The sequence below is a fragment of the Moschus berezovskii genome, chromosome 4 (genome assembly GCF_049115385.1).
Source record: "Moschus berezovskii isolate FMDL1 chromosome 4, NW_MosBer_1.0, whole genome shotgun sequence".
Taxonomy (NCBI): Eukaryota; Metazoa; Chordata; class Mammalia; order Artiodactyla; family Moschidae; genus Moschus; species Moschus berezovskii.
This window is the reverse complement of record NC_142463.1, coordinates 108,827,822-108,852,963: the sequence shown is the minus strand read 5'-3', so window position 1 is coordinate 108,852,963 and position 25,142 is coordinate 108,827,822. Positions and strand designations below refer to the sequence as shown.

The 25,142-nt window shown below is 40.1% G+C and overlaps 1 protein-coding gene across 25 annotated transcripts in view; it reads right to left on the bottom strand.

Moving 5' to 3' along the window:
* UBAP2L (ubiquitin associated protein 2 like) overlaps nucleotides 1-25,142 on the bottom strand; it is a 46,003-nt gene that overhangs the window by 16,397 nt on the left and 4,464 nt on the right. For 9 of the 25 annotated variants that reach the window (XM_088835818.1, XM_088835822.1, XM_088835817.1 and 6 more), the window contains exons 3-15: nucleotides 23,706-23,783; nucleotides 23,027-23,137; nucleotides 18,500-18,668; nucleotides 18,026-18,121; nucleotides 17,575-17,620; nucleotides 15,142-15,254; nucleotides 11,453-11,505; nucleotides 9,728-9,813; nucleotides 5,822-5,993; nucleotides 2,575-2,773; nucleotides 1,843-2,120; nucleotides 1,516-1,688; nucleotides 283-472 (exon numbers count right to left, since the gene is read on the bottom strand). In XM_088835818.1, coding sequence (XP_088691944.1) covers nucleotides 283-472; nucleotides 1,516-1,688; nucleotides 1,843-2,120; nucleotides 2,575-2,773; nucleotides 5,822-5,993; nucleotides 9,728-9,813; nucleotides 11,453-11,505; nucleotides 15,142-15,254; nucleotides 17,575-17,620; nucleotides 18,026-18,121; nucleotides 18,500-18,668; nucleotides 23,027-23,137; nucleotides 23,706-23,783 — 1,764 coding nt within the window. Of the gene's footprint in view, nucleotides 1-282; nucleotides 473-1,515; nucleotides 1,689-1,842; nucleotides 2,121-2,574; nucleotides 2,774-5,821; nucleotides 5,994-9,727; nucleotides 9,814-11,452; nucleotides 11,506-13,416; nucleotides 13,477-15,141; nucleotides 15,255-17,574; nucleotides 17,621-18,025; nucleotides 18,122-18,466; nucleotides 18,669-23,026; nucleotides 23,138-23,705; nucleotides 23,784-25,142 lie in introns of all 25 variants that reach the window. The other 16 variants (XM_055404106.2, XM_088835807.1, XM_088835813.1 and 13 more) reach the window with 3 other exon arrangements.

The window sequence follows — 25,142 nt, the reverse complement described above, 5'->3', positions numbered from 1 at the left end:
GTCTAGCAGTCAGCTCTTCCAAGAACACAGGTGCTGGAGACTGAGTCTACTAGAGAGGATGAATCCTTAGTGCAAAGAGAATGATCTTCTAGCTCTGAGTCTCCAGGATTAGTGCATAGAACTTTTTTTATTTCATCAACCACAAAAATGAGGTTAAGCTTCATAATCAGCATTTCAGAGATGTCTTAGAAAAGACGTCTTGTCAAGAAGTAAAACACTAATATTTAAGAGACTTTGTCTGCTATTCTCCAAGCAATGCCCAGGGGCTAGTGAAGCCAATACCTTTGCCTGAGTCAAGTCCTTTTGGGGTGATGAAGAGATGGAGCTGGGGTACCGCCGAGTCTGTGTCGATCTCTGTTCATATAGAGGGCCCTGAGCATTATTTTGGGAGGTATAGGTTGTCGACTGAATTGGGCCACTCTGATAACCAGACTCCTGACTCTGGTTAGATGAAATTGTGGATGAAGATTCACTGTGGGGAATGGAGAAGGAAAATCTCAAGAGAAATGAATAGAACAGATCCACTGATACTAGAACAGTGGAGTAAATACTCTAGCAACTTACTAGAGTTGATTACAATCAACTTATAATCAAAAAGACAAACTTCAAGAATAAAAGATACTGCGACAATTTTCTCCTGGCAACAGTAGGAATTTCCACATCCTATAAAGGCAGGTATCTAAGCTAAGAATCGAGCTTAAAAACATTTTCAACTCTTAAAGGAAGAGTAAATGTTCTTGTGTCCCTACATTCTGCTATTATTAGAAAAAGAGGCTAAGAGTCAGCAGAAAGGACACACTACTCTTGGTCCCTTTCATACAATCGCAACAAGAACCCTAAGCACAGGAAACACCACCTTTTGCTCAATTTAAGGAATTCTGAGTTCCTGGCTCTCAAAAACCCAAGAGTAAAATTCTCTTGAGAAGAACTTTAAAAATATTCACATGTATTAACAACAATTATGATTCAATAGAGCTAGGCTGGGGCAAGACATCTCTACTTTTAAATTCTAAGGATTGGAAAAAAAAAAAAAACCCACCTGTCACTCCAAAATTCCAGGATTTTCTATTGCTTAAGATAGACTTCTCTGATATCTATCATAGGAAATAGGAAAGGTTCTACAGGAAAGGTTTCTTTTAATTCTATAATACTGATTTTAATTTTACCTCCTTTCCAGGAGTTCAAAGTTACAACCTTCATAGGATTTAAATCCACCAAAAGGTCTCAGTGTCAAAAGCACTGTTCGTTATAGCAGAGGCCAAGGTACTTTAAAGGTGGGTACACATCTCTAGGAACTGTGCTTGGACATTCTGTAAGTACCCAAAGGATATAAGGATATATTTTTATCATGTTTAGAGCTATGAAAAAACCTAGTAACAAAAGTGCTCAACAAACTGCTACAAGTGGCTGCTTTTTCTTCAGAGCCTTGGCATGTCCAGAGTTCTAGGAATCAACAAGAGACTTACAAAAAGTGGTAAAGGTCTTAAAGAAGTGTATGACAGCTGTTTCCTCTACCTGGCCGTGCTGGTATAGAGGCTACTTGGAGCCTGGCTTGAAGAGGCGCTCGTGGTGGGGGTGGACTCATAATCAGAAAGGACAGGCTCTGACCCAAACTGCAATGCCCCAAACTGCAGGTTTAGCCCTGAGATATCTGCTGAGCCAGGCATCTCCACAGCCAGAGCAGGAATCTGTAGAGAAGATAAACGATTTATGATAACCTTATTGTAAGACTGGTAACAAACTTCCACATCAGACTTCCAAACTACATCCTTCATTCAATCTCAATTCTCAAATCCAACACCCCTTTGCCCCAAAATAATCTCTGTCTAAAAGTTCAAATACCTTAGAAGTCAAGGAGGCTTTTTTCTTCTGCTGTTTCAGTTTTTGCTGAGCCGGCTGAGGGCTGGAGGACTGGTTGTCTGAAGACCCAGGAGACATTTGTGGAGCCGAGGTGGATTTGCTTGGCAGAGGAGAAGACGGGGGTGGAGGTGCGGCTGTGGAGGTAGCCACAGCAGGTGGCTTCTCCTGAAGGAACACCTCCATCATGGTTGAAGATGGGGTGAAAGCCTGGCGCTTTGTAAACGGGCTGTGCACTGTTGAATCATTTGGGTTCTTCAAATCTGCATGAGGAGATCCAATATGTATGAGGCCAGAGGTCCTCATTAACTTCAAGAAAATACTATTATTCTCTGACAATCATTGGATTATATCAAATCAACACTATTACACTGCCTTTGTAAGAAAGCAATCTAGAAATGGCCCATATTCAGAGTATAAGGTCCTTAAATGGCAAAGTTTGTAAACTCTTCCAAAGGCAACACACTGTTTTCAAATACTGAAGATAAACCTAGGAAAAACCCAAAACATCCTCATGTCAACAGAAGACTACAAATGTGTACAGGGTTAAATCTGATGAAAGAGATATACAGCCTCAACTTATATATTTATTATTCCCCAGCTTTCCGAACTGAGCCTCTCTGACAAGGGGAAATCAGTGTGGGAACTACTCCTGCCAGCCTCTCAGCAGTAATCCTCCAATGCTTAAAGTAGTCAGTCACTTTCCATCTTTCTCACCATATTGCACCAGCGATGGGGATTGTGTGGTAGAGCCCATGTCCCAAGAGGAGGTGGTGGTGGTTCCAGATTGAGAATGCTGAGCTGCCAACTGAGCCAGGGCCTGAGCAGTCTTGAATTGCTCCAAGAACTGGGAACCTGTGGTGCTGCCGCCTTTAGCTTCACTGACATCACCAAATCCTTTTCCTAACATGCTCACCTGTAGATCAACACAGAGATTAGAGAAATCCACAGCCAAATAACCTTGTTCAGCTACTCAAAAAGACACTCATCTGGGTTAAGAGTCAGTATAAAGAATGTCACTAAATGGAACAGTCTATTACAGCGTAAAGTCTGGACTGAGACTGTCTAGACTTAAATCCTGGTTAAGTAATTGTGGAAAAATGACTTGCAGTTCATCTGTACCTCATTTTCCTCATCTGAAAATAAAAGTAGTATCTCATACAGGTGTAGGAGGATTAAACAAACAATATATAGAAAGCATCTAATACGTGCATGACACATAGAAAGCACTCAAAAACATTGAGGAGCCATTAAATCTATACCATTGCCATCACCCTCCCTCCCTCCTTCTCAGGGACTTCCTTTTCCTTTTTTGGCTGTGCCAGGTCTTAGTTGCCTAACAAGGGATCTTTGGTTGTGGCATATAGGATCTAGTTCCCTGAATAGGGATTAAACCCGGGTCCCATGCACTAGGAGCGTGGAGTCAGCCACTGGGCCACGACAGGAGTCCTCAGGAATTTCTTTAATGACCGGAGGAGGGGTTGCTCCCCTTTTTGAATTTTTAAATCAACTGATAACTGATTACTAAGCTAATATGAAGATGACATAAAATTTCACTTCAGTCATTAATGTCTTTGCCTCTTCCACTGAAAAGCTCACAGGGAACAAAAACAACTAACTGGAGCTTCATCTCAATGCTTCTAATAACTAGCAGAGACAAGAGGCAAAATTAGGGACCATCCCAACTTCTGCACTAGACGATCATGAAAATAAAGAAAAATTTACTCTCACTGCTTCTGGGGGATCCCCAATATCAAGTAAAACTACCACCCTAGACCAGAAAATTGACCATTCTAAAGAATCTCTAAGGAGATTTAATCTAGTCTGTCTTAGGTTCTTATTTAACCACATCATGATTTTCATCATTAAGCAGGACTTACACAAACTCAATCTGTCCAACTCAAGGTAAGACTTTTTTTTTCCACTTCAGTCTGTATTTCAAGATTATACAAATAAAAACAAAAACAGCCAAAACCTAGTTGAAGGTACAGGACTGTAGCAGAGAAATGATCCCACACAGTAATGATTACCAAATACTCTGCAAGCATGTAACATTAAAGACGTAGAAAATTACTTAATATTCACATATTATGATAATAAAGGCTCCTATATTACCTACATCTATTAAATTTTAAGGGAAATTAATCCTGTAATTTATCCTGAAAGGAAAACAACTACATTAAATAGCACACTAATTAATACAGATAATAAGAAAGAACAGAATAGTTCTTATGTTTAGTTTAACATATCACATGACACACATTAAATAGAATGTAAGAGTAAAGTGGAAATATACTGAAATTTTTATTTTTGATGAGAATTTGGATTTGGGTATACATCTTAAATTCCAGGCTTTAAAGGTAATAAAATGACACAAAGCACTTAACCCTTTTCAAGTCATCTATCTTAGGGGTTGGCAGTTATTTTCTGATTATCTTTGTCCCATTTTCTTTCTTTCTCTTCTCTTCCACCTTTTCTCACCTGTCACCATTCATATATGGCAGAATATTAACCACCAAATTACCATTAACACAGGAAATTATTTTAGGATAATGGTTAAAAACTAAAAAACTTCTGTATTAGAGGCTGACTCAGCAAATTTTCTAGTTGAAGCAATTACTATTAATATAATCTTACTACTAGAAAAATAAAAGTATATGCATACACATTGTCTCTTACCTCTTGACAACCATCAAAAAGTAGAAAGGAAAGTAAAAGAAAGAAAAAGCAGTACTTTTAGGATTTACCGCCCATAAGAAAGTTGGTCCTTGTATCATCTTTGTTTATTTGTCCTTTCCCATAATTGATGACCTTGAATTTTTTAAAATAATTCTGAATCAACAAGTCATCTGTTGTCAAGTGCTCCAACTGTTACCACTACTGCCACCACATGTGTGTTAACTTTTACTCGTAATCTTATCTGTCTTCCTGAAGCCCTGTAAGACAGGCACAGCAAGCACCCTCACCCCACGCATGGAGAAAGGGAGACACAGTTATTCTATGGGCAGACTCAGGGAGACCCCAAGTTTTTAGAAGCCTAGCTCAGAAATGTCCGATTTAAATAAATATATATGGTAATTGTGTTCTATCAAGAAACAGGGAAGTGCTACCACCTCTCTTCAATGTTTAATTACTATTACTAATTAGTATTAGCGTTAAAATTGTCATTGATTTTCTCCCTTCAAGAGTAAGAGAAAATAAGGACTGCCCTGATGGCCCAGTGGCTAAGAAATGTGGGGGGCCGGAAGAGAGGACTGGGTTTGACCTCTGGTCAGGGAACTCAGCTCTGGATGCCACAATTAAAGATCCTGCTTGCCACAACAAAGATCTAAGATCTCACGAGCCACAACCAAGACCCAGCACAGCCAAACAAACTAAATTCCCCCCCCAAAATTACATTTAAAAAAAAAAAAAAACAACATATTGTTCAGCACCATAAGTATTCAGTAAATGGTGTCAGGGCTTCCCAGGCAGCACAGTGGTAAAGAATCCACCTGCCAATGCAGGCGATATGGGTTTGATCTCTGGGTCAGGAAGATCCCCTGGAGTAGAAAATGGCAACCCACTTCAGTATTCTTGTCTAGAAAATTCCCTGGACAGAGGAGACTGGTGGGGTCCATGGGGTTACACATTGAGCAACTGACAATAAAATGTTTATTCATTTTTATAAGACGATTCTGTCTGTCCACAACTAAATCCTCTCCTAGAGCTCAACATTTCTACACTCAAATCTGCTTAAAGGAAAGTCGCTCAGTTGTGTCCGACTCTTTGTGACCCCATGGACTGCAGCCTCCCAGGCTCCCCTGTCCATGGGATTTTCCAGGCAAGAGTACTGGAGTGGAAGACAAAAGATGCTCTTTACCTTGCCCCAAACCTTTCAAGTGTCACTGAAAGGAATTACTGTATTGGGACGTATGTGCCGGGGTTGCAGAAAACTGTAAGATACACCCTGTTTCCCACTCACCATACTGTGATGGGAAAACGTGCTCCCTGAAGCGGGCTGTGATACAGCGCTCTGCTTCGAGTTACTGAACACCAGGGGCTGGGCCAGGGAAGGAGCCTGAGAGGGGTCCAGATGAGATGCCTCACTCTCCATGGAAGACGGCGTCTTTCCCAACAGAACAGCAAGGTCAATTCTAGCGGAGAGAGAAAGTCTGATGAACAATGATGGAACATTCCTGTCTCCAATCCCCGACTCAAGATTAAGCACAGATCAAAAGGAAGGTTTTCCCCAGAAAAACAAAGCCCTAAAATGCTGAACTCATCAAAAATAACAGATACATGAGAGTCACAATAGTATCCAGATGTATTCCAATGGAGCTGACATCCTTAATGTTATTTAAAATTTTAATTTTAGTGAAATTTAACTTAATGAAATATCAAATGTTAGTTTTAATACAGCAGCTCCATAACTGGCCCAGAATTCCCTTTTACCCATGATTTTAATACTGAATACCTGTCATGACCAATATCTAGGACCACAAATAGAATGCTGGCATCCTCAAGTGGCTTGAGAACAAGAAGGATTTGGGCAATTTTTTCCCCAGTTTTTAAAAAATTCCAAAAGTCACCTGTGATGGGGCTTGGCTAATTTCCTTAGTAAGAGGGGTATTTTTTATTTTTCATAATTGGTCCCTTTCAACCACAGTTTAAGATAATAGTTACTCAGGGAGGGGGACCCCCACACACATAGTTTTGAGAAGGTGGCTGGTTACCAAAAACACCAAGAAAGTGAATGAGAGTTGGAACCCACTACACTCCACCCACCTCTAGGAAAGGAAGGGAAATTAAGAGATTGAATTCAATCACCAATGACTTAATCAATCATGCCTATGTACTGAAACTTTGAATAAAACCTCTTGAACAATAAGATTCAGTGAGCTTCTGGGCTGGTGAACATATGTGACCCACAAGGAGGGCAGAACACCCAGAGAGGGCTTGAAAGTTCCATGCTCCAACCCCCACACCCTGGCCTGTGCATCTCTTCCATTTGGCTGTTTCAGAATATTGGTTAAACTAATAAATCAGGAACATCCAGTAAAACTCTTTCCTGCATCATATCAATCATCCTAGCAAACTATTGAATCTGAAGAAGGGGCTGCGAAAACCCCCAAATTTGTAGCCAGCTGAGCAGAACTGTGTGAGTAGCCTGGGCACCTCTGAAGTAAAGGCTATTTTAGGGTACTGAGCAGTCAACTTGGGTCTGTGCTAACTCTGGACAGTTACTATCAGAACTGAATTAAACTGCTGAACACTTAGCTGAACACAGAACCTGTGTGGGAAAAAAATCATTTGGTGTCATTAAAAACAATAACAACAATGAACCTCTGGTAAAGACATCCTTAACACCCTATTCCTATCACACTTATTAGGACATTCTGAGTCAGTTCAGTTCAGTCCCTCAGTCGTGTTCTACTCTGAGACCCCATTAACTGCAGCACACCAGGCTTCCCTGTCCATCACCAACTTCTGGAGTTTGCTCAAACTCATGTCCATCGAATCGGTGATGCCATCTAACCATCTCATCCTCTGTCGTCCCCTTCTCTCCTCCTGCCCTAAATCTTTCCCAGCATCAGAGTCTTTTCCAATGAGTCAGTGCTTTACATCAGGTGGCCAAGGTATTGACTGGAGCTTCAGCTTCAGCATCAGTCCTTCCAATGAACATTCAGGGTTGATTTCCTTTAGGATTGAGTGGTTTGATCTCCTTGCAGTCCAAGGGACTCTCAAGAGTCTTCTCCAACATCACAGTTCAAAAGCATCAATTCTTCGGCACTCAGCTTTCTTTGTTGGACCACATCCATACATGACTACCAGAAAAACCATAGTTTTGACTAGACGGACCTTTGCTGGCAAGGTAATGTCTCTGCTTTTTAATATGCTGTCTAGGTTGGTTATAACTTTTCTTCCAAGGAGCAGGTGTCTTTTAATTTCATGGCTGCAGTCACCATCCACAGTGATGTTGGAGCCCAAGAAAATAAAGTCTGTCACTGGTCTCCTCATCTATTTGCCATGAAGTGATGGGACCAGATGCCATGATTTTAGTTTTTCTGAATGTTGAGTTTTAATCCAGCTTTTTCTCTCTCCTCTTTCACTTTCGTCAAGAGCCTCTTTTTGCCATAAGAATGGTGTCATTTGCATATCTGAGGTTACTGATGTTTCTCCCAGCAATCTTGATTCCAGCTTGTGCTCATCCAGCCTGGCATTTTGCATGATGTACTCTGCATATAATTTAAATAAGCAGGGTGACAGTGTGCAGTCCTGATGTACTCCTTTCCCTATTTGGAATCAGTCTGTTGTTCTGTGTCCGGTTCTAAATGTTGCTTCTTGACCTGCATACAAATTTCTCAGAAGTCAGGTAAGGTGGTCTGGTATTCCCATCTCTTTAAGAATTTTCCACAGTTTTTTGTGATCCACAGTCAAAGGATTTGGCGTAGTCAATAAAGCAGAAGATTTTTTCTCTCCTGATTTTTCTATAATCCAACAGATGTTGGCAATTTGATCTTTGGTTCCTCTGCCTTCAAGCTGGATTCTGAGTCAATAACTATCATGACAGTGAAAGTTAGTCACTCAGTCATATCTGACTCTTTGCAACCCATGGATTATATAGTCCATGGAATTCTCCAGGCCAGAATACTGGAGTGGGTAGCCTTTCCCTTCTTCAGGGAATCTTCCCAACCCCAGGATACAACACAGGTCTCCCATATTGCAGGCGGATTCTTTACCAGCTAAGCCTCAATGGAAGCCCAAGAATACTCGAGTAGGGTAGCCTATCCATTCTCTAGTGGATCTTCCCAACCTAGGAATTGAACTGCATTGCCTGGAGAAGGAAATGGCAACCCACTTCAGTATCCTTGCCTGGAAAATCCCATGGACAGAGAAGCCTGGTAGGCTACAGTCCATGGGTTCGCAAAACGTCGGGACACGACTGAGCGACTTCAGTTTCACTCCTGCATTGCAGACAGATTCTTTACCAACTGAGCTATCAGGGAAGCCCTACAGCTATTATATCCAGGTCCAGAAATAATCCAAGAGTTTTTCAGGGGATAAAAATACTCCCTGACAAGTGTTATCTCCCTCTATTGACCCCAATACTTATGTTCAAGTCCTAAAAAATTCGTAAGATAGATGCTAGGGGAAAAATGATCATCATACTCAGTTGGCTAAAGCAAAGACATAATTATAAAGCAAGAGAAGAAGCTATTGAACAGTTCTACAAATTCCAAAATAAATAAAATCTTTCCACTTTTAGCCTTTCTTAACCTGACTTACTATCAGTTCAGTTCAGTTCAGTCGCTCAGTCGTGTCCAACTTTGCAACCCCATGAATCACAGCACGCCAGGCCTCCCTGTCCATCACCAACTCCCGGAGTTCACTCAAACTCATGTCCATCGAGTCGGTGATGCCATCCAGCCATCTCATTCTCTGTCGTCCCCGTCTCCTCCCACACCCAATCCCTCCTAGCATCAGACTCTTTTTCCAGTGAGTCAACCTGTCGCATGAGGTGGCCAAAGTATTGGAGTTTCAGCTTTAGCATCAGTCCTTCAGTTTATATTATTCTAAGTTTTAATCAATATCTGGGATGCTGACAAGACTGATGTGTGTATATATATATTTTTTCTGATATATTAATAAAGGACTATTTGGAATAGAGTTAACTTTAAAATTATACAGATATCCATTTAGTAGATTAACTACTATCAACTCTTACAAAAATCTACGTATAAACTAAATAGGACCATAATGTGATTTGATTCTCATTATTATCAACACCATGGGAGTTCATGAAGGCCCAGTACCACTTCTTCCTTACATAGCTCACTTGGCAGATCCCTTTGAGAAAAGATACTGATAATTCACACCACACACTTGCCTCTGACCAGCAGTGATTGTCACATTCTCCGTAGGCAGAGGCACTGAAGACACATTAGAGGCAGTGAAGATCTTGGTCTCAGAAAGCTGGAAAACAGAGGCATTAGTCACTCCTAGTGTTAGGCTAGTTACAGTCCAGAAACCTGGGAGAGGTAAGGGGAATGCACCATAAGAAAAAGGGAAAAACTCCTAGAAGAGAAAACTATTTACCCTAAGGAATCCTGAATGGAGTGATTTTCAAGCCCCTTCTATCTATCTTCTATAGATCTTGAGAGAGCAGAATCCATGAACCCAATAAAATCTAGTGGAGTCACGTAATATGCACCCTGAACTTACAAGAAGGTGAATATGATAGATAGAAAAATAGAAAAAGCCACTTTATATTTTCCCACTATGCCTCCCAACTCCTACCTCAATCCAAACCATACTTTATCTTCCACTAATCCTCTCAAAGAAAGGAAGACCCCAGCCAAAACGAAGACAGAAATAAAAAGAATTCTTGGCTTTTGAGCAGTAAGGGCCCAAGTTCTGATGTGTTGAAATTTGCAGGAATAATTTTAACGTGTTTTGCCTTAAAACTGACTTTATTATATCTAGTCTCTCCCTTATAAGACACTAAAATCAGGAAAGCAATTGCAGGGAATAAATATTCCTACTATTCAAAGTTGATTTAATTTTTTTAGCCATGCTGCCCAGTTTGGGAACTGAACCCTGGCCCTCAGCAGTGAAAGTGTGGAGGCCTAACCACTAGACCACCAAGCAATTCCGCCCCAACTTTAAAAAAAAACCTTTCTGATTGAAACCTCCCCTCTAAAGACAGGGAATCCACTCCCCCTAATATATCATTCTCTGAAAAGTGGTTAAGCAGACAAGCCAAATCTTAGGAAGTATTCACAAAGCGGTCTAGCTCAGCTACAACAGAAAAGAATCACACTCTGATGCTGATACATCTGGAATTTAAAAACTCAGCCCTGAAAACCAAAACAGCTTGACACACCGTTTCCTCTTACCATATTCTGTCTTGCTTGAGCAAATACAAATATAGTAAAGTTCATCTATGATCATTATAATTCACAGCAAAGGCTTGACTGTGACCAGCAATCAGCAAAATCCTTTTACTCAGGTACCACTCCAGTGAATTCACATAGCTGTTTATGTGCCACCCATCTATGAGGTTTCCAAATTTAGTCACTGGAGAACAGCCAAACCTACATATTCATCTCAATAAAATCACCCAAGTTGGGCTCTGAGTACAATAACAAAATGGGTTTCAGAGAGTCAACCGAACTTTCACCATGTACCCACCTCTAAACCAATTACAGGATCGTACACCAAAGCCTGAAGGTGAACCAAATAACTGCACTGCTCTAAGGAGCGTCATGTGCTACCAGAAGCTGCTGTTCAATGCACTACCTGCCTGACTCCATCTCTGGTGCCCTACCCAACCACCATTGCTTCCTGGGATAAATCCGACAATCAGATATTGGACTTACACAAGTGCACTTGCCCTTTCCAAAGTCTGGTTCCAGAGAGTCCTGTTCATGCCCAGTCTCCTTCATATAACATATGTGAAATGTTCTGGCTCAGAACACTATTTTGGATGTAAAAGTTTTGGGTCAGAATCTTAAGGGTGAATTTTGAGGGGTAGAATCATACCCATTTTCTATCCCTAAAATATCACTTAGGGATAGAAAGTACTAATGAGGAATAACATGGGAATACTTACATCTTCATTCCAATCTTCAGTTCCCCACTCCTCTGTTGCAGTTCTCCAAGCACCTGGGAATAAAGGAAAACATGGTGAAGTAACTTTTAATGCCAGTACAAAGCATGTGCAGAAAATACTAAAGCATTAAATTTTTTGGCAGCCGAAAGTATAACCAGCATTTAGTAATAAGAAAGGATTCTTGGGCTTCAGAGGGAGGAAAAGACTTTTTAGAATACCTCAGAACACCACGGTTCTAATTAGATTAAATTTCACAGCTACTTTCAGTTTTTGTCACACAGCTGTAATAGGAAAGAGCGCAAGACAGCAAGAGAGAGAAACAAAATGCAAAAGAGAACAAGACTCCAACAGACCCAGCACTCCAAGCAATCTCTTAGAGCCCTTCAGGCCTGACTCAGTGGTCCGTTCAGTGAAATGGCAGCAGACAATTCAAGCCAAAACATGCAAACTCTATCTGTTGACTATAAGACAATAATACTGCCAGCAGTTTGAACAGATGTGGCAGCAAGGGCAGAGGAACACAAATGGTCTCGATAAGATAGTTGAAGGGCAATGAAGAAGGAAAGGCCTGAAATTCAAACAGAGCACTGACACCTATCTGCTACGGGAACTGAATTAAAAAACCCAGCTGGCTGTTATTTTCGGAAGACACAAGGTGAAACTGGAAAAATCAAGTATGTGTGATAATTACCATACTAATCCTAACTATACGAGACATGAAATCTGACCTGCTGAGCTCATGACACAGACAATGGAGTTACACACTCCCCTCCTGTTGGTCATAACGTAGTGCAGATACAGTTTCTGTAGGAGAGGTCCATAAATAATCAAACTATCTTCCACATTCCCCTTGTTTTGCTTCACATATACACATGTTCTCCTCAGAAAAGGAACCTGCCTTTTCTTAAGGTATACGGGTGAGTTTCTGAGACCTAAAATTCTTCCCTTCAAGCAAAGGACCACACTAAGAAATAGGCAAGAAAAACTCATGGTTTTCTTCTCTAGAATAACAGTATATATTTAAGAATTCTTACAGCATTCTCTCCAAATGGAGAAAAACTTCTTACAAGAATCAAAGAATGAAGGTCTGGCATTCAGATTTCATGGTCACTGAAAAGAAACATTCTAATACCTACAAAACCCATCTGAAATTCTTCTAAACACAATAATGAAAAATCTTACTTCCTAGAGAAAAATATGTCAGTGCAATGCCTTTCCAAGGACAGTGTTATAACTGCACCACAGAAATTTCAAGCCACTTAATGACAATGTTCTCCAAATCAAAGTCCAATCTCAATTTAGACAAGCTACAAACATTTTTCTCTCCCTCTCTGGTGATACCATTCTTTCTCCCCATTGACATCCATCCCACCCCCATGGTTAACTGGAATCCAAAATGTGGGTTAACACACACACAATCCTAGAATTAGAAGTGATCTAAGAAGTTACGTCCATATCCTTGCCTGGAATATCTCATGGACAGAGGAGCCTGGTGGGCTGCAGTCCATGGGGTCACAAAGAGTCAGACACAACTGAGCAACTAACACTTAAGAAGTTATGTACTACTTAGAAGCTATCTTTCATGCAAGAATTTTTACCCCTGCACTCTGCTGACTGTATTTGGAATGGAAAGGAAGACTGTAGACAGCTACCTGACACCTTCCTATACAGGACATATGGTCACAGCTAAGGAAAAAGACTACACACTGAGGATGCATTAAGACGCAGAAAGCGTTCAAATATTCTAACAGATTAGGACTTCCACTCCATCAGCAAAAAGCACAGACAAAGTAAATATTAAGTGTTCATTAAGCAATTTTCTAAGTAAGAAAAACAGGCACAGAATGAAAGGAAAAAGCAGAAAAATAAAAAGCAGGATAAAGATGACATATCCACAGATTTTTCAGTTCATAAAAATCTATTATTAAATATCCGGGGCAGTTAGGCGCCTGGATGTATCATACCAGGAGCAGTCTCAAATTTTCGGGGATAATTTGACCCCTCAACCCCAATGAAATCAAGTCCTGAAACAAAAAAGAAAAGAAAAGAAAAAACAACCAGTGAAATTTTGCTTGTGAATGAGAATGATTGCCCCCAACACATAACTCCCACTGTACCTGTGGATATTTTAAGGGTAGATTTCAGTCTCTTTTTAAAATAAAAAGGGAATTTGAAGTTTGCTATCATGAAAACATAAAAAGAGATCATGCATGAAAAGTTCAAATCATCAAACTAACAAGGATGAATGCATGGAGCCAACCCAGCACTAACAAGATGACAGTAGCAGCACAAAATCTTTCATTGAGCCACAAATCAGGTTCTGATTCTAGCCTCCCAAATTTGCTCTTCTCTACACGGTATAAGCAAACACACACCTTTTTCTTTCGTCTTTTTCCAACCAACCTAGGACTGGGAATCCATACCTAATTTTCTGTCCACAACTAAAAACAAATTCCTCAACTTTTGTTATTCAGACTGCTACCAATGCTCTAAAAAGCCATCAAGAGATGAACCAAGAGCAGTTCTAATGCCTCCGAAGTTAAAATAGAAAAGGACATTCCACAACCAATAAAGAAGCTCAAAAAGTTTTCTAGCTTGATAATAACTTTAGCCCCCACCCGTGAGAAATCTGTATTCAAAATGAGCTTTTAAGACAGCTTGATGAACAAAAAGCACATAATACTCAGGACCTGAGGTAAAGCATACTGTGGGCAGTAGATGAGAAGCAGTTTGTACCAAAGACCTTCCTAAAGATGCAAGATTAAGGTAACAGATCTCTGAAAGGGGGGTAAGGCAAATTTAAGTGGATAAGGAGTCAAGAGAGCCTACTTCATGCTCCTCTATTAACCCATCCCCCTTTTATAAGACAAAAAAAGTCTCAGGCTTTTCTTTACATGTGCTGACTCAGCCAGCAAGAGACAGCTGCTCTCCTCAAAAGAAAATTCTCTGGAACCCAGAGGCTGCTCTCATTTAAAGTAATAAAAGTATCTTTTACTTCCAAATACATCTTGGTGTATATCCCACAAGCTTAGCTAACATATCCACAAACATCTATGCTACCCAGATATGCACCAAAGTCAGCTAACAAAACACCCAAATCCCATAATACCCTACCACAACCAGGACACTATCCAACAATGAGAGGCTGAAAGTCTCCAGATTTCTTCTTGCCCAGATACTGATATTTCCCAAAAATTAAAGGAAAAAGACATTCCCATCTCTGTATGCAAAAACAAAGTAACAACAGGCTTGGATTCTGGGCCCTGTTCACCTCTAAAAGTAGTGGTTTGATTAATCCTGGATATCGTGTCAAAAGGCAAAGTCAAACAGAAACACTAGGAAATACAACTGGGAGATGATGGTATAATGGAAAGAGCAAGGCCTTACAGAGTTGAAAAATTCTGAGTTCAAATACTAGCAAATTTCATAATCACTCCTGCAATCTAAATCTTGTCATCTGAAAAGGACAATAATGTTTGTTTTATAAAATAGTGACAGATCAGGTGAAACAGCACGTTTAATGTGCCTGTAGGCACATAATAAGTAGAATACACAATAATACAACTGTTATCCCTTTCTCTGTCTCAGCACTCAAAAGCTATACCTCTACTTTTTTATGTTAGTATAACCTCAAAAAAATTACTTCCTCAGGTTCCTAGAGACAAAAAATGAATAAAACAGTCACTCACTTGTCCCATCATCTGGTTCAAAGTGGCCAGTGTTGTTCCATGTATTGCCGCTATTATTGCCATAGTTATCATCAGTGTTGGCCGGCTCTGCATAATCAGCTGGGTTAAAGGTTCTGGGAGAAAAAAATAAATAAAAAGCTTAAGAGGCTCTGAGCTCTAAGCAACATCAGTTAAAATTAACTCAAAAGGAGGGCAATTAGAATCTTGTCTGTTCACTTTTCCTCATTTTACCAGCTTACCTAAAATTTCATGATATAATCTTATATATATCTATCATTCCCTTTGCATTCAGTTCAGTTGCTCAGTCCTGTCCGACTGTCTGAGACCCCATGAATCGCAGCACGCCAGGTCTCCCTGTCCATCACCAACTCCCAGAGTTCACTCAAACTCATGTCCATCGAAGTCGGTGATGCCATCCAGCCATCTCATCCTCTGTCGTCCCCTTCTCCTCCCGCCCCCAATCCCTCCGAGCATCAGGGTCTTTTCCAGTGAGTCAACTCTTCCCGTGAGGTGTCCAAAGTATTGGAGTTTCAGCTTTAGCATCAGTCCTTCCAAAGAACACCCAGGACTGATCTCGTTTAGGATGGACTGGCTGGATTTCCTTGCAGTCCAAGGGACTCTCAAGAGTCTTCTCCAGCACCACAGTTCAAAAGCATCAATTCTTTGGCGATCAGCTTTCTTCACAGTCCAACTCTGACATCCATACATGAACACTGGAAAAACCAGAGCCTTGACTAGACGGGCCTTGGTTGGCAAAGTAATGCTTTTTAATATGCTATCTAGGTTGGTCATAACTTTCCTTCCAAGGAGTAAGCGTCTTTTAATTTCATGGCTGCAATCACCATCCGCAGTGATTTTGGAGCCCCAAAAAATAAAGTCTGACACTGTTTCCACTGTTTTTCCATCTATTTCCCATGCAGTGATGGGACCAGATGCCATGATCTTCGTTTTCTGAATGTTGAGCTTCAAGCCAACTTTTCACTCTCCACTTTCACTTTCATCAAGAGGCTTTTTAGTTCCTCTTCACTTTCTGCCATAAGGGTGGTGACATCTGCATATCTGAGGTTATTGATATTTCTCCCGGCAATCTTGATTCCAGCTTGTGCTTCTTCCAGCCCAGCGTTCCTCATGATGTACTCTGCATATAAGTTAAATAAGCAGGGTGACAATATACAGCCTTGACGTACTCCTTTTCCTATTTGGAACCAGTCTGCTGTTCCATGTCCAGTTCTAACTGTTGCTTCCTGACCTGCATACAGGTTTCTCAAGAGGCAGGTCAGGTGGTCTGATATTCCCATCTGTTTCAGAATTTTCCAGTTTATTGTGATCCACACAGTCAAAGTCTTTGGCATAGTCAATGAAGCAGAAATAGATGTTTTTCTGGAACTCTCTTGCTTTTTCCATGATCCAGTGGATGTTGGCAATTTGATCTCTGGTTCCTCTGCCTTTTCTAAATCCAGCTTGAACATCTGGAAGTTCATGGTTCACATACTGCTGAAGCCTGGCTTGGAGAATTTTGAGCATGACTTTACTAGCGTGTGAGATGACTGCAATTGTGCGGTAGTTTGAGCATTCTTTGGTATTGCCTTTCTTTGGGATTGGAATGAAGACTGACCTTTTCCAGTCCTGTGGCCACTGCTGAGTTTTCCAAATTTGCTGGCATATTCAGTGCAGCACTTTCACAACATCATCTTTCAGGATTTGAAATAGCTCAATTGGAATTCCATCAGCTCCACTAGCTTTGTTTGTAGTGATGCTTTCTAAGGCCCACTTGACTTCACATTCCGGGATGTCTGGCTCTAAGTGAGTGATCACACCATCATGATTATCTTGGTCATGAAGATCTTTTTTGTACAATTCTTCTGTGTATTCTTGCCACCTCTTCTTAATATCTTCTGCTTCTGTTAGGTCCATACCATTTCTATCCTTTATTGAGCCCATCTTTGCATGAAATGTTCCCTTGGAATCTCTAATTTTCTTGACGAGATCTCTAGTCTTTCCTATTCTGTTGTTTTCCTCTATTTCTTTGCATTGATTGCTAAGGAAGGCTTTCTTATCTCTCCTTGCTATTCTTTGGAACTCTGCTTTCAGATGCTTGTATCTTTCCTTTTCTCCTTTGTTTTTCGTTTCTCTTCTTTTCAGAGCTATTTTTAAGGCCTCCCCAGACAGACATTTTGCTAGTTTGGAAAACAGCACGTATGTGTATTCATATGAAGTTATGAGATAAAGTAATCCAGGTGGTGAATGCTTATCTCACTAAAATAAGCCCAATGTCTGCACACATCTGATGAAATAGTGTAGCAATGTCTGATCACATTTGGTTACTTAGCTGCCTATTATTCTCAGGATTCCAGAATATTAACCACATTGAGCTACTATGGTAACACTTACAAAAAAAATTAAAGACTTTGACATTGGATCAATGAAACTCACCCCATTCCTTGAGCAGAAAACCTTCCTCCGCGCCTACCAGAGCCACCTAAAAAGGGAAAGGAAAACATTTTAAAAGTTGATATAAAACCACCATGCCAACTGAGGCAACTTTGCAAAGTAAGTGGCTGACATCATTAGATGTTCCTTCTTTCACTCTGCAGCACTTCAGTTAATATAGGAGGACAATCCTTATTATTGACAAAGATTGTTTCTTTGCTGACTGAACTGCCGAATCCTTAAGCAAATACAGTAATAACAATAAATACTAGAGAAAATGACATCTACCTTGATCCCCACTGCCCTCACAGTAATCTCTAGAATTTGCACTACATCTCAACAGTCAAGGTATCCAGCATCCATTTCAATTTTTTTTAAAAAAATAAACCAGACCCCTACTAAACTAATAAGAGTAGCATGTCCCCAACATCCACTGCCCCAACAAACTGATCACCTCTGCCTCGGCCACGACCTCTTCTGCCTCTTTCTGTGCCTCTTCCAGAAGGCCCTCCACTCTTGGTGCCATCTAATCCATTTTCCTGACCACGAACTGAAATTTAAAAACAAAACACTACAAATGGCCAGAGTAAAGTGAATAGAAAAAAAATATATAAACGGTATGCATACATGATGGGGGGAGACAAAAACAAAGAAGAGAAATGAGCTGGAAGGACAGAACATGATGGTTACTAGGGGAATAGGTCCCAGTCAAAAAATCTTACAAATAGCTAACAAGGTAATCTCATGCTAAACTGGTGGCTGTTGCTAAAATAAACTGTATGTAAGAAATGCCAAGATCTCAGAACAGATGATCGTAAGAAAAATCAAAAAGATAATGGTTACTAGGTCCAGCCTCACAAGGCCCTGACATCCCTCAAGTCTAGACATTACTAACCCACAGCTGGTTTTGTTAAAGCCCCATGCATACACTCTCGTCCACGGCTGGCACCTCTTCCCCGTCTTGGTGGCCCACCACGTCGTCGACTATAGTCTCTGTCCCGGTCTCGATTTTCTTTGCCTTCCTCATTGGATTCCGTTTGGCCACCATCCTTCTGTCCTGAGACTCCCTTCTTCTTCCCGACCATCTCCCAGGAATGCTAAAAAAGGGAAGAGCATTCATGTCAAATCGGTATAGGTTGCTACCAGGAATCCAGAGATAAAAGTTGGGACAACGGTTAACCATTCTCTCAGTATCTATATCTAAGATTCTTCTGTAAGTACTTCTGTTTAAGCTGAGGGTATAGACAGGACCTCAAAACAAAGTCTGCACCTATCACTGCAAACCTGAAGCCCTTTCTGTGGAGGAGCTGCTTATGAGCAAATGGACTGCAGGAGTCATTCCCAAAAGGATCACCGAGACTTCCATCCAGTTCAGTCATTCGGTGTCCCCTTAGTCAAAGGGCCTAGTTACTTACTGGTCTTTTCTTTCAAGTGTGCTTCCTGGGTTGAAAACACTAATTCCCTATGCACTCAGTAATTTCCAATTTTTTATAGCCTTATCCATGTCAAATAAAGCTGAAAACTCAAAGTTTCTAAAAGTTAACTCTGAATTCAGAGTGAATGAATAGCATTTGACTCGTGAGTAGTCTCAAATGAAGCAACCTAGAATTTAGGAGGAAAACAACTATACCTTCTCCCTAACCCACCCCTTCCACACACACCAATTTCCTTTATTTAAAAGAAGACCAAGTAGCAGTCAGGAAAGCATAGCCCTGGCCCTGAGACATGCTGACTACAGGAAGCATGTCTCGTTTTCCTCAGCGTTCTCCTTACGCATCTGAAATTGCTATAATACAATTCAATCTTCCTCAAAGCAGCTCAGGAACAGATATTTATAGCAAAGAAATAAGCTAAACAGTTGTGCAAAAACTCATTCCTTAGGAAAATGAATTTTATAAACTTAAACATCTTTTTTTTTTTTGCCTTGCCTTGTGGCTTGCAGGTTCTCAGTTCCCTGATCAAGGACTGAACCCAGGTGCTCACCAGCCAAAGAGCAGAGTCTTAACCACTGGACTGCCAGAGAATTCCTTATAAATTTCAAGTTTTAAACATACACATATACTGATTTATAATTTTTGCAGAAAATAAGTACAAACAAGTTCAAACATGTACAAATAAGTTTCAGTTCAAATGCCAAGACTATCATGTTTACCATCCTGGATACCAGGATTCCAAATACCAAATTACGATGGCCCCGTTTGCTCAGTAACAGCTATCAAACAACTTTATAAAACAGTATCCTTTTAGGAAAACATGCTGAAGAATTTAGGAAATCACTCTGATGTCTACAATTTACTTCCAAATAATCCGAAGTGTTCGCCAATGATGAGTGGATAAACAAAATGTGCTATAAACACACAACAGAATATTACTCAGTCTTCAAAGGACTAAAATTCTGATACAAGTCACAATACAGATAAATCTTAAAAATATTTTGCTAAATGAAACACAAAAAGACAAATATTTGATTCCACTTTTATGAGGTACCAAGAATAGGCAATACCTTATATGAGATACCCAAAACAGAAGATATTACCCGAGCTGGGAGTGGGGAATGGAGAGTTAATTGTTTTATGGATACGGTTTCTAACTTGAAAATGAAAAAGTTTTGGAAATGGTAGTGGTAATGGTTATACAGGGTCTTCCCAGGTGGCTCAGTGGTAAAGAATCCACCTGCCAAGCAGGAGACACAGTTTGGATCCTTGGATCAGGAAGACACCCTGCAGGAGGTCAAGGCAACCCACTCCAGTATTCTTGCCTGGGAAATCCCATGGACAGAGGCTGGCAGGCTATGGTCCATGGGGCTGCAGAAGAGTCAGACACAACTTGGTGACTACACAATAAGAATGGCTGTACAGCACTGTGAATGTCCTTAGTGACAAAGAATTGTTTACTTAAAATGATTAAATTGGTCAATTTCCTCTAGTGTATTTTACCACAATTTAAACATTTTTAAGTTCAATACAAGTAAATTTAAAACTATACTAAAGGATGCCATGGAGCAACTAAGCCCATACACTGCAACTACTGAAGTCTGTGTGCCTAGAGCCTGTGCTCTGCAACAAGAGAAGACACTGCAATGAGAAGCCCATGCACTGAAAGAGTTGTCCGCACTTGCCGCAACTAGAGAAAAACCCTCAAGCAGCACTGAAGACCCAGCATGACCAAATAAAAATAAATAACTAAATAAATAACTACACTAAAGGAACTTCCCTGGTAGTCCAGTGGTTAACAATTTGCCTTAAAATGCAGGGGACACAGGTTCGATCCCTGGCCAGGAAACTAAGATCTTGCAAGCCACACAGCTTGGCCAAAAAAAAAAAAAAAATTTAGCATCCACCTAGGACCGAGCAGCAGAGTGTTGCCTATTCTTCCAACCCACCCTGATTCCACGTTTAATTGTAGGTCACTTTATGCTCATAGTAGCTTTAATTCATAAATCATAGTAACCTCATACCTAAACCTGCCATCAGGAACTCTGGAAATGAAACTCAAAACAGTTAGTCCTTAAGAGTTTGTGCTAATCTGTATCAAAACCTGGAAGGTTTCAGAAACCTGTCACCTTTTGGCTTCTCTATGGTTATTTATCAGCTGCTGGCACCAAATGGGTTCTATACATGAAAAGAATTATTAAGCTTTGCCCAAAGACACTGCCAGTTTTCTGATATGATCTCATCCACCCAAATACATGTAACATTCCTGGCAGCTGACTGATTCCCATTGGTTTCACTAGCTGCTGGTTTATTTGGGGCATAAACTTACAATCTCTAGCTCATTCTTTTAATACTGTGGAAGAAGGTCAGATTTCCAGTACTAGAAGGTGAAACAAAATGTGACTTATGCAAAAAAAATTTTTTCACATTTTTTTCCTGCAGCACTACGCAGTATGCAGGACCTTATCCCCCGACTAGGGATCAAACCCATGGCCAGTGCATTGGGAGCTTGGAGTCTTAACCACTGAACTTCCAGGGACATCTCAAAAAAAAAAATAAACTTAGAAAGCATAGGTAATCCCACTTCTATCTCTATCCTACTCCCTGAAAAATCTTGAGGTAATTACTCCAGAGTAAACTCAAAATGAACGAAAACTACTATCTGATTATTCAGGAAGTAATTTTCAAACAAAAGCAATAATGTAAAACCTAATCTAGGACCACACTTTCGAAGAAAAAAAATCTACAAATCTACATTCAATGACTAAAAATAGTTTTCACTATTACTTTCCGTTGTCCCAAAGAAACTGACAAACCTCCAACATTCAGCTAAAGTAACACTGTAACATCAATCAGTTAATCTAAGGATGAAATCTGGTTATCAATCTCAACCAAAAATCAACCCTGAGTAAGATCAAGTAGATGAAAATGACTTCAAATGATACACTGCTCATTTAAAAAACTAATAATAAAGGTCTCTACCAAACGCTGCAGAACATCCCAAAGATTATTTAGTAAGGCATAATCCTATTCTTAAGGGACATAACAATCTGATACAATAGTAAGACAGTAACAAAACATAGCATTCTCATTAAGTGGAAAGGAAAGGAAGAGATGAAATCAACTCTAAATTCCAGGGCAAGAGTTCCTCCAATATCCCCTACCATCTCCAGGAATGGTCAACAAGCTGTAAAGTTTGTTTCTTGGGCTTCCCTGGTCATCCAGTGGTTAGGAACCCATGTGTCAATGCAGGGGACATGAGTTAGATCCCTGGTCTGGAAAGATCCCAAATCCATCGGAGCAATTAAGCCCTTGAGCCACAACTACTGAGCCCGAACACTACAACTACTAAAGCCTGTGGCCGAGAGCCCGTGCTCTGCAACAAGAGAAGCCACCACAGTGAGAAGCCACCACAGTAAGAAGCCTGCGCACCTCAATGAAGAACAGGTCCTCACCGCAGCTAGAGAAAGCCTGAGAACAGTAACAAAGACCCAGTGCAGCCAAAAATTCATGAACAAAATAAATCATTTTTAAAAAAGGTTTCTTTCTCTGCTACTTCAACAAAAATAAGTTCACATGATAAAAAGGTACTGTGGAAAAAATAAAAAGGTATTGTGAAATGTAAAGTTGATATTGATGGGAATGTTCTGAAATCAGAATCCAGTAAGGGCTGTGGCTTTGTTCAACAGCAATAAAACAAGTGAGCAAGAAATCTATTAGTAACTAAAGCTATTTAGCAGCAACTCTTAACTCAGACTAACTAAGTCTTAAAAGTAGTCATTAGCCAAGAATCAACAATTATTCCAGGCTAACTAAAAGAAACTGATTTTATCTGTTTCTCCTATTTATTGCACATAAATTTTAGGTGTTTGCAACCTCCAGCAAATAATCTCCAAGACAGTTCCTTGCTTTATTTGGAGAATAAGAGAGTATGCTTTAAGTTGACCCCACTTGCTATTTTTGGAATTTACCAGCCTCTCAACCAGGGACCCACTTTCTAGAACACTTTATTAGCACTTTACCGTATCTGGGTTTCCTTCCAGCAGTACATTGATGGCTCTGTTGACATCTCCATTGCAGTCATGCAAAGCAATGACACATTCATCCTGGTTCTTGCCTGTGATATCAATCAACTGAAAGAGAAAGATCAGCAACCATTATGAACAAGCCTGCACTCCCCAAAAAAGGAAAATAGATGAAGGAAAGGGAGAAGACACAGCTGAGTTTGAAAGAAATAGGTTTAAAAAAGCAAAACATGCAGAATTTTGACATTCTAGCTCCAAAAGCAAAATACTAATATCTGTGATTAAGGATGGGGCAAAAGTATTTATAAAACAATCGAACAATAAAGTATCTAATAGAGAATCAAATGCAGAAACATACAGGCTTCAGCATATCATGACTCTCCATATTTCCTAGATACCACAAATGCTCAATGTTGCTCTACAACAGTACTAACAAAGTCACTCAATAAAGAGATTAAAATTAAGATAAAATGTTTTTGAACAAGGAATCTGTCCAAAGGGGCACAGTAAATCAGACAATAAAAGCAATCATGTATTGGCTTAACCTATCACATTTCAGGTCAAAATTCTTTTAATACCTAAAGCGGAAAGTATCCTGGTAAGCATCAATCCTATTAACTGAGCTTTAATCTTCATGTTTTTTCCCACAACTTATGACAAACAAAAATACACTCACTTGTTTCACCTTTTCCTCAAAGTCAGCATCATTATGGTCCGAAATCATCTGTGCAAGTCGAATTTGTTCTGCAGTGGCCTAAAAAAGCAAGATCAAGACATAACATTTTAGAGAAATGAGAGGGACCAACACAGTCAACTGGGCTTCCCTGGTGGCTCAGTGGCAAAGAATCCACCTGCCAAGCAGGAGACTCAAGTTCGATTCCTGGGTTGGGAAGATCCCCTGGAGAAGGAAACGGCAACCCACTCCAGTATTCTTGCCTGGGAAATCCCATGGACAGAGGAGCCTGGCCGGCTATAGTCCATGAGGTTGCAAACGAGTCTGACACAACTTAGCAACTGAATAACAACAATCAATATTCATCATCTCCCACCCCAATTTCCTTCTCCCTGTTACACATGACCAGGTAATAAAACATTGCCACCACCACTTCAGTTGCTCAGTCGTGTCCGACTCTTTGCGAGCCCATGGACTATATAGCCGCCAGGCTCTTTCCACCACTTAAGATGCTTAAACGAGTAAACCAACAACACAGAGTGAAGGTGCCACTATTTCACACCACCTCCTCTAAAACAGCACGGAGCTTTTCTCTTATGTTCACAGTTAAAGAGACTCATTTGGGATCAAACACCACTTTGAAACATCTATGCCTTAATTCAATTTCATGTATTTGCAAAGTCATGTGAAAACCCTGTTCTTGTTTCTGCAACGATCAGTCACTCTCTTATTCCCTAGGGATGAGAATAGCAATAGTCTGAGGATACACTGAGCATATCCTCCAAGTATCCAATGTATGTTTGTTAGATGTCAGAAATTTTAGCCCCAGCTGAGACAAATACTAGAATTCTGCTAGAAATTCACCTGGAAAGAGAAGTAAAAGAAAAATGAATACGAGAAAAGTTCTAATCTTACATATTTAATTTATCTAACCATAAACAAATATAACTGATTCATTCAGTTATTAGGTGCCAACAAATACCAAACTGGTTACTAAAAAAAAAAATCTAAATTCAACTTAAAAAAAAAAAAACTCATAAACCTCAGTGCCCAGGAGGTTAATTTACTCTTTAAAACTGAGCAATACTCTAGAGTGTCTCATTTGTTAATCTTAAAGGAACATAGTAAAGATGCTAACTCCTCACGGGAAAGGAAAAATCAGATTAGGCCTCAATGAGACAAGAGAGGAAAATAAAAGACAAGTTAGTGAAAACAAGAGCAAAGGAAAGGAAAAGGTGGCAAGACAAAGATTGGCTAAAGAGATGTCAAAGTGGAAATTCTGGGAAATAAGAAATATATTTCTGAAAACAACCCAGATTAATAAACGAAACTGCTATCTAAGCGATACAAAGCACAGGACCCATTCTTTCCAAGCTTCATAATGCAGTAAATTAACAAGAAAAAAAGCACATTGCATCACAGCATGTCATTAACAGTTAT